At 36.6% G+C, this 9,243-nt stretch overlaps 1 protein-coding gene across 2 annotated transcripts in view; it reads left to right on the top strand.

The window, feature by feature from the left end:
• Positions 1–9,243, top strand: part of Trpm7 (transient receptor potential cation channel subfamily M member 7) — a 91,284-nt gene that overhangs the window by 36,342 nt on the left and 45,699 nt on the right. For both annotated transcript variants that reach the window (XM_005364421.2, XM_026787681.1), the window contains exons 11-13: positions 4,738–4,838; positions 6,822–6,956; positions 8,661–8,714. In XM_005364421.2, the coding sequence (XP_005364478.1) occupies positions 4,738–4,838; positions 6,822–6,956; positions 8,661–8,714 (290 nt within the window). The remainder of the gene's footprint in view (positions 1–4,737; positions 4,839–6,821; positions 6,957–8,660; positions 8,715–9,243) is intronic.

Here is a 9,243-nt window from a genome sequence, read left to right as displayed (position 1 = left end):
TAGACCAGGCTGGTCTCGAACTCACAGAGATCCACCTGCCTCTGCCTCCCGAGTGCTGGGATTAAAGGCGTGCGCCACCATCGCCCGGCTTATTTTTATAGAGGGGATTTTTGTTTTATTTTGGTCTTTTTAAATTTTGTATTATTGGCTTTTTGTTTTGATTTTCATTTTGGGCCTGGTTTTGTGTGTTTGAGTTTATGCATGCGTACATGCTTGATGGGGGAGAGACCATGATGTTGAGGAGGTAGAATAACCATGATCAAACACATAAGTAAAAGCAGTTTTTTAATTAAAAAAAAATAACATGTGGCAGGTGTGAATGTGGGTAAAATGATTGCTGTACTAGCACCTGTCTAAAAGGCCAGGAGTGGTGCTGTGCACTTGTAACCCCAGTGCTGGAGGCAGAGATCGCTGGGCGTCAGAAGGGCTCATTGTTAGCCAGTGCCTCTGAAGGGGCAGACTCTAAGGAAGTGAATGTTCCATCTCAAACAAGGTGTGGAATATGCTATTTTCTTTTGAAGAAAATTTGAAAACTAGTGTTGTCTTCTAGGACTAAGAGATTGATATATATGCACTTTGTTTTTCTCCCAGAATTTTACCAGAGATATCCACTGATAAAATGTACAGTGAAAAAATATTTTCGAGCCGGGCGGTGGTGGCGCACGCCTTTAATCCCAGCACTCGGGAGGCAGAGGCAGGCGGATCTCTGTGAGTTCGAGACCAGCCTGGTCTACAAGAGCTAGTTCCAGGATAGGCTCAAAAACCACAGAGAAACCCTGTCTCAAAAAAGAAAAAAAAAAAAAAACAAAAAAAAAAAAATATTTTCGAAAATAGTGTCCTATCTGAGTACCTGAAAACAACATATTTGACAGGAGCAAAGGGGCACTGTTTTGTTATCCATAAGGATGTTCGCAATATTAGACCACAGAAAATTACCAGTATTTTTTTTAAATAATTTAAAAATTATATAATTAAGTATATTCATTTTGGAATCAAGAGATGTGTAAATATTAAGAAACCCAGAAACCATAAATATAGTAAGTAAAAAAGAGAGATGACATAAATATCACAACATAAGATAATGTAAGATAACTATCTGTTCTGTTTGCCATATGTAGTCTATGTGCTAGCCTACATGTGGAACAATAGCTAAGAGCTTTCATGTTGAAACAATAGCCTACATAGCCTATTTACCTTTTCTTCGTCTTACAAAGGAAGAAACTAAGGAGTCAATGTTAAAGTGGAGGAATTTGAAAGATGGCTATATTGGACTATTGAGATGACTGAGTGGATCAAAGTATTTGTCACATGAGCCAGACAACATAAGTTCAGTCCTGGAATCCATAGTGGAAGGAGAGAATTAATTCATGGAAGTTGTCCTCTGGATTGCACATCATTGCTGTGACACGTTCACACCCAGACCCACCCCCACACAAGTAATAAATAGAATAATTTAAAGGCTATAAACTAAAGAAAAAGATGAATATCTTTTTTATTTTATTTTTCTTTTTCGAGATGGATTTTCTTTGTGTAACAGTCCTGGCTGCCATGGAATTCACTTTGTAGACCAGGCTGGCCTCAAACTCACAGAGATCTACCACCATCTGCCTCCGAAGTAATGGGATTAAAGGCGTGCACCACCACTGCCCAGCTGAGAAAAATGAATATCTTATGGGGAAAATTGAGTATTAAAGTTTGAGGAAGAGTCCAATGACATGGTTAATAGAATTATATTCTAATATTATTATATAAAAATAAAAATAAGGCGTTCTGTGTGCTGACCTAGTCTGATAAATGTAGCTCTCATTCCTCATCAGAGCAGCTTGTTTTTACATAAGTTAAGGACCTTTACAAAAAAAACCCACAGCTGCCTAAAACCTGAAGAACAATTTTTAGTGTAGTGCCCAATTCCAGTGCTGCATTTACATGTACACAAATGTACACTTAAGGAACATTTTGAAAGAAGACTGTAAGAGACAGAAGACTAGGAAGTCTGCTATGATGTTGTATTTTCTAGCTGTGACAGGATTGCCACATGAAATCTCAGCAAGATCTAAACAATGATAACACCAAGACGTGTAAAGTAGATGGGAGATTCTCACAAGGTCCCCGCCCCTAGGTGAATAACAACAGGCAATTAACCACTGCTGAGAGATAAGTCTTCGCCATGAAGAAGTCCCACAGTTGGTTTTTCAGTACCGGATGGTCAGCCCTAGAAAATAAATTTTATTTATTAAAAATAGTAAATTATCTTATCTTTGCTGGATAGTGGTGATGTACGCCTTTAATCCTAGCACTGGGGAAGCAGAGGGCAGCAAATCTCTGAGTTCAAAGCCAGCCTGGGCTACAGACTGAGTTCCAGGATAGCCAGGGCTACACAGAAACCTTGTCTCAAAAAACTAATAATAATAATAATAACAATAAAGTACAAATGAATTTTAAATAAATGCCACTCCCTCCTCTTCCTTATAGAGAAGTACAGATCTTCTTTGTAAATAGTACGTGCTTCCTAAATATATCAAAATCTTTAAATGGATGTTCTTTTTGCTTTTTGTTTTTCAAGACATTGTTTCTCTGTAACTGCCTTAGCTTTCCTGGAATTTGCTCTGTAGACCAGGCTGGCCTCAAACTCACAGAGATCCACCTGCCTTTGCCTCCTGAGTGCTGGGATTAAAGGCATGTGCTACCACCACCAGATTTAGAGTGATATTCTTATGTCCAGAAAATTAACCTAGAGAACTGTTCTATTTAAATAATCACATGTTCACTAAAATATACTTGAAGAATTTTACAGTACCCTAAATATCTATGTACTGGAATTTTTTAAGTAATCATGCTTGAAAGATTAATACATATGAAGTAAAATCATGTATTCTGTTAAGGAAAGCTATGTAGAGTGAGTCTCAAGGCAGCTACTAAACTTGCATTTTTTTAGTCAGACTTGCTCTGTAGAGTTATCTGGCTTTAATCTCATGACAGTCCTCCTGATACAGCCTCCCAATACTGATTTTGCAAATGCTACATACCTTGTCACTCTGTCACTCTGTGTGTGTAATGTCTGTGACCCCATTTCTCTGTGTGTGTTTATATGTGTATGTGTCCAGATTAAGGTGCTTCTGAACTTGGAGTTCACTGATCCCGTGAGACTTGTTGGCAAGCATGCTCCAGAGATCTACCTGTCTCTCCTCCCCATCCAAGCCATAGGGTTGCATTTCTGCCATCAGCTAGGTGTTGGGATTGAGTCCTGGCTTTCAGCTGTTCTACCCTGCTAGAAGCTGTGCCTAGTTAGAGGATCAGAGGATGGGATTATCACCTGTTGGCCGATGACTGCAGTGTATTTAAGTCTACGTGGTGTTAATAAAGGGGGGCTTTTGGTTTCAGTGTTAAAAGGTCTGCATGTCGGTCTGTCTCTGCATCTGTATTCTCAACCTCCAGCCCCTTGCCCGAAGCTCGCGAACTGAGTTCTAGCTCACAGCGCAGACATGGGGGCGCAGTGCGCGGCAATCTGTTTTTTTTTTTCCAAAAGTGCTGGAAATTGAAACTCAGATCCTCATATTCACAGAGCAAATATTTTATTCACTCTGTCATCTTCTTATTCCTGTGTAAACAGAAGTGTCTGTGCTGCCCAGTCCCAAAGCTGTTCAGTCCCAAAGAAACACATAGAGGCTTATATTAATTATAAACTGTTTGGCTTGTTGGTTCATGCTTATTATTAACTAGCTCTTAGAACTTAAATTAACCCATAATTAACTTAAGTTAACCCATAATTCTTGTCTATATTTAGCCATGTTGCTTGGTTTTTCTCAGTAAGGCATTCTTACGTTCTGCATCTGGCTGGTGACTGACTTTCTGCTTTACTTCCCAAAATTCTCCTAGTTTGGTCTCCCTGCCTATACTTCCTGCCTGGCTGCTGGCCAATCAGTGTTTTTCATAAACTAATACAACTGACATATCTTTACAGTATACAAAAGCATTATCTCACAGCATCACTGATTCCATTTATTCAATCTTTAAAAAAAATGCATGATTTATGTGTGTTTACACACCTGTATACATTTGAACATGCTATGATGCGTGTCTAGAGATTGGAGAACAACTTGAGTTGGGTTTCTCCTTCTACCCTGTGGAGCCAGGAGACAGAACTCGAGTTGACAAGCTTGGGAGTAGGTACCTTTATCCACTGAGCTCTCTCAGATCCCACTCAATAACCCCCCGTTTTTAAAGTGTATTCCTGTCTTAATAATTTAAAGTATATGGCTATAATGTCATGTGCAGAAAAGTACATTAAAAAAACATTTTTCAGAGCTGGAGAGATGGCTCAACGGTTAAGAATATTGACTTCTCTTCCAGAAGTCCTGAGTTCAATTCCCAGCAACTTTATGGTGGCTCACAACCATCTGTAATGCGATCTGGTGCCCTCTTCTGGCATGCAGGCATACATCTGGGCAGAACAGTGTATACATAATAAATAAATCTTCTTTATAAAAACAAACATTTTTCAGAATCGTTGAAATACTGTGTCTGTGATAGAAACAAATAATCTTTTGGTTTCTCAGTGCCTACATTCTGATTTTTCCTTTTTCAACTAATGAAGTGATGTAGTTTTTATGCTTGAAAATACAAATGCTCCATGCTGGTTGATGCCAGCTGTGTAAATTAAAGGGCTCTAAGGAGAGTTTGTAAATGCTTGCAAATTGATGGACATATGCTCACCAACTGTTTTCTTTATTCAATTAGGTACTAATGCATCTGCATTTGACCAGCTTATCCTTACACTGGCATGGGACAGAGTTGATATTGCCAAAAATCATGTGTTTGTTTATGGACAGCAGTGGCTGGTAGGTAGATACTTCAAATACATAATATAATTAAATCAGCTACAGTGGACACCTTAGTAGCTACAGGTTTTGTATCCATAGATTCCCCCAACCACAAAATGAGTACTATATAGTTAGCTACAGAAATATCCTTTCTTATTCCATAATCAATATAGTGTTAACATCTGCTCTTTTAAACTCAGTATCTTGAGTAATCTAGAGATAGGATATTTGTGTTACCATAGACAGTGTACATCATTTTGTTAAAAGTTGAGCTTCTGTGAAGTTGGTATCAGAAGAAGGTCCTGGAACTAGTCCCCACTGCAGAAAGGAGTGACTGTAAGTATTTATTGGGATTGTGATTTATACTCAGATTTTACCTTTCTGCCCCAAGTGGAAATATTAGTGAGGTATATTCTCTTAATAACTTTGTTTTTAAAATAATATCTAAGGTATTTTAATAATATATACAAATTCTAAAAGACTTAAAAAAGTCTTGGAACTCTTGCTCTGTGTACAGAACTCACTGTGACCTGCCTTAGTTTTAGTGTGGTTCCTAAGCAGTCCCTCCCTTTACTCTGCATTCACGATTTATCTTTCTACTCTTAGGAAATACATTTTTTGATGGCAAATGTATTTTTTATGTTCCCCTCCCCTATATATGCAATGCCTGTAAAATGTCTGGCTAATTAAAGAGTAAATATAATGTGTAGAATAGAACAGAGGATCAAAAGGAAAATAGAGTAAGGTTAGAATGTAAATTAATAATGTAACAATTACATGTGGTGACAGAAAATAATCCTACTTAAAATAGGAATAACATCCATGATAAATTATAAGCTGTTAATTTAGAAAAATTTACATTCTTGTGAATTTGACCTTATTTTTTTAGGATAACATCAAAATATTTCCCTTGTCACAAAACTGAGTAGTGAAAAATTTTTTTGAAAAAGCAGTTTCTGTCTTGAGATTTTATCATATATAGCAAGTATGTGTGGTTACCAAGTAAAGAACATTAAGAGGCCAGGCAATAGTGGCACACACCTTTAATCCCAGCTCTTAGCAGGTGAATCTCTGAGTTTGAGGCTGGCCAGGTCTGCAGAATGAGTTCCAAGTTCCAAGACAGCCAAGGCTATACAGAGAAACCTTGTCTCAAAAAAACCAAAAGGTGGGGCCGGGGGGGGGGTGATCATTAAAAAAAAAATCCATTAGAGACCATACCGTCCTTTAAGTAAGGAAAACAGAAAATGAATTGGGAAGTGATATAAGATACTAGAGGGAAACTGCGTAGTTGTATGGAAAATGTTTGGGGACGGAATCAAAATACATTTAAGTTTTTCCCCCACCTGAGAAAGGGAATTCACTACACAGACCTTGTCCTTGAACTCACAGAGATCCACCTGCCTCTGCCTCCCAAGTGCTGGGATTAAAGGAGTGCTCCACCATTGCCCAGCAAGAATCAAAATATATAAAATAGCAGTGTAAAAGAGTGATTTACAAATTAATTTTTGCTACAAAGTTCTTTTTAAATATGCAGTGATGAAGTATTAAAGTAGAGCTGGGATATAGTGTAGCAGATAGAGTACTTGTCTTAATTTGTAGGACGCCCAGCCTAGCTTGCATCCAGCACTGTGTAAAATGGAGTGGGTAACACACTTGTCTAAATCCAGTGCTCTAACTGGAGACAGTAAGCAGTGTTTTCCCCCTGAGCATTTCCTGGCTCTGTTTTCTCAGTTTAATTGGTGATGGACTGTGTTGCTTCTTTCTCCCACCCCCACACGACATTTTCTGTCTTACAGATAGAGCATTTATGTAATGTTATTTAGGGAATCCTGTGAAATGTAGGTCTTCTTATCCATTCTCTAAAAATCTTAGGTTACTGTTCGGCATGTTTCTCAATTTGTTTTCACACTATTTGAGAAAATGTAGGTATAAATTATGAGAATTTGTATTTAAGGAGTCAATAGTTGGAACATATAAAATATATTTATTTTTATATTCTAGGTTGGATCCTTAGAACAAGCTATGCTTGATGCTCTTGTAATGGATAGAGTTTCATTTGTAAAACTTCTCATTGAAAATGGAGTGAGCATGCATAAATTCCTTACCATCCCCAGATTGGAAGAACTTTATAACACTGTAAGTCTGACAAAATTCTTTGTTCATTGTTTTATTGTCTTTAAAATGTCATTTTATCTAAAAAAAAATATATACTCCTATTGGTAGTTTTCAGTGTTTTAGTTGTTATGGGTGGAGAAAACAGTCACTCTTAGTATTGATTCTTATATGAAAGTCTGAAGCCACTCTCCAGTTTTAGAAGCCCTTCTCTATTGACTTAGCCATATGGGAAGAGTGTTGATATAATAATAACCCATCATTTCTTTTCTTTCTTACCTTTTAAAAGTATAGGATAGACTTCTTATTTAGAGGATGATGCGTTACTTTGGTTTTTTACTCTTGTTTATTGGAAAACATACACAATATTTTTCCTTTCTTATTTCTTTAATTTATGGTTGTTGACCCTTTGGTATCTTTCTTTTGGTGTATTTTCCCCATTTTTCTTGTAAAAACTTAAATCTTATTTTATTTAATTTTGTTTTGTTTTTTGAGACAGGGTTTCTCTGTGGCTTTGGAGCCTGTCCTGGAACTAGCTCTTGTAGACCAGGCTGGCCTCAAACTTACAGAGATCCACCTGCCTATGCCTCCCAAGTGCTGGGATTAAAGGCATTCGTCACCACCGCCCAGCGAACTTAATCTTTTTTTAAATTCATATTTCATAATTCATAATTTCAGATAGGGCAAATACTTTGTGATTTTCTGTGGATCCAATGCAAATTTAATTGAACTTTGCTGTGAGGAATACTAAGCAAAGCCAAGTTTTATAGCTTTTAGAAAATTCGTCAATTTCTACTACTTTTTTATTCTTTGGCCATCTCTAATTGACTTCACTGCATTTTAATTTTCTTATCTCTATCTCTTTAATCTCTTACCTTGATCAAATTCTTTAGTTTTTATAATAACATACTCTGCTATGTCTTTCTGTAGTTTAGAATTTTTTGATGACTCTTTAGTGTCTACACCGTATAGCTTGATTGTTTTCAGAAATAGACACTGGCGATTTTAAAGTTACAAGACAGGTTCTCACTATGTTGACATGGCCTACCTGCAACTCTCAGTTTAGACCAGGCTTAGTTTAGACCTAGAACTCATAAAAGTTGGAGTGCTTCTGCCTTAGAGTGCTGGGATTGAAGACCTGTGTCACTATGCTAGATGGTAGCCCAAGTTTTACCCTACCTATCTTCTCACTTCATCTTTTTATTTGGTACCTCAACCTCAGATAGTGTGGGTGTTGAGTGTATTACCTACCATTTTCTAAACACACAAACTATTTAGAAAAGCACTGATTTCTTGAGATGTGTTCACCTGCTTTTTTCTATCTAGTCTTCATTTATTGAAATTTTATTCTGTGCATAAAGCAGCTCACATATTCCACTGTTTCCAAGAAACCTACAAGACTAGTTAAGGATTATATCTTCCTCAATGGGTTATACATTTCTTTTGAATAGGGTTATAGTTTTATCCACTAATACTATCTAGTATAATTACACTGAATTTTGTTTCCTGTCTCTTGTTAATTGATGAAAAATTAATAGGATTACTCATTGTTATATGAAGTTTGTCACTGAAATATAAACCAAATATAAAACAGTAAAAACAAAAATTGATTCCATTAGCAAGGAAGTCTTTAGCATTTGTTCAAGAGGGTCTTTGTAAGTACTATAAGTAACAAAAAGGGAGATTGTTTAATTTAGACCAAAGCTAATAGTTTTTTTTTCCCTAAAGAAACAAGGTCCAACTAATCCGATGCTGTTCCACCTCATTCGAGATGTCAAACAGGTAAGAAACTGTCTTTGTTTTAGGAAAACTTGACCTTTCAGTCATTTGCACTTTATTTTTGCCCTCAAAATACCTAAGTGCATTTTTAAAATGAGAATAGAAACAACAGCTTTTTGTACTAGATAAAATAAGAACTCTTTGTCATAAAAGTAAAGAACATAGAGCTGCAGAGATGGCTCAGCTGGAATAGCAATGAAGAGATGGCAAATTCTGTTCCCCAGCACCACATGGTGCCTGACAACAGTCTGTAACTCCAGTTCCTGGGCACTAGGTGGACAAGGTTCACAGACATGCATGTGGGCACAATACCCATATACATAAATTAAAAAGTTTATGGTAAAGAACTTACTATATCTATACCAAGAAAAAGAAAGCTTGTGATATTTGTCCCAATTTCCTAAGCTTTTGTCAGATGGAACACAATACATTTTTTTAAAAAGATAGATTTATTTATTTATTTATTTATTTATTTATTTATTTATTTATTTATTTAGTGGTTTTTCGAGACAGGGTTTCTCTGTGGTTTTGG

This window comes from Microtus ochrogaster (assembly GCF_000317375.1).
Source record: "Microtus ochrogaster isolate Prairie Vole_2 chromosome 14 unlocalized genomic scaffold, MicOch1.0 chr14_random_1, whole genome shotgun sequence".
NCBI lineage: Eukaryota > Metazoa > Chordata > Mammalia > Rodentia > Cricetidae > Microtus > Microtus ochrogaster.
This window is presented reverse-complemented; position numbering and strand designations above follow the sequence as displayed.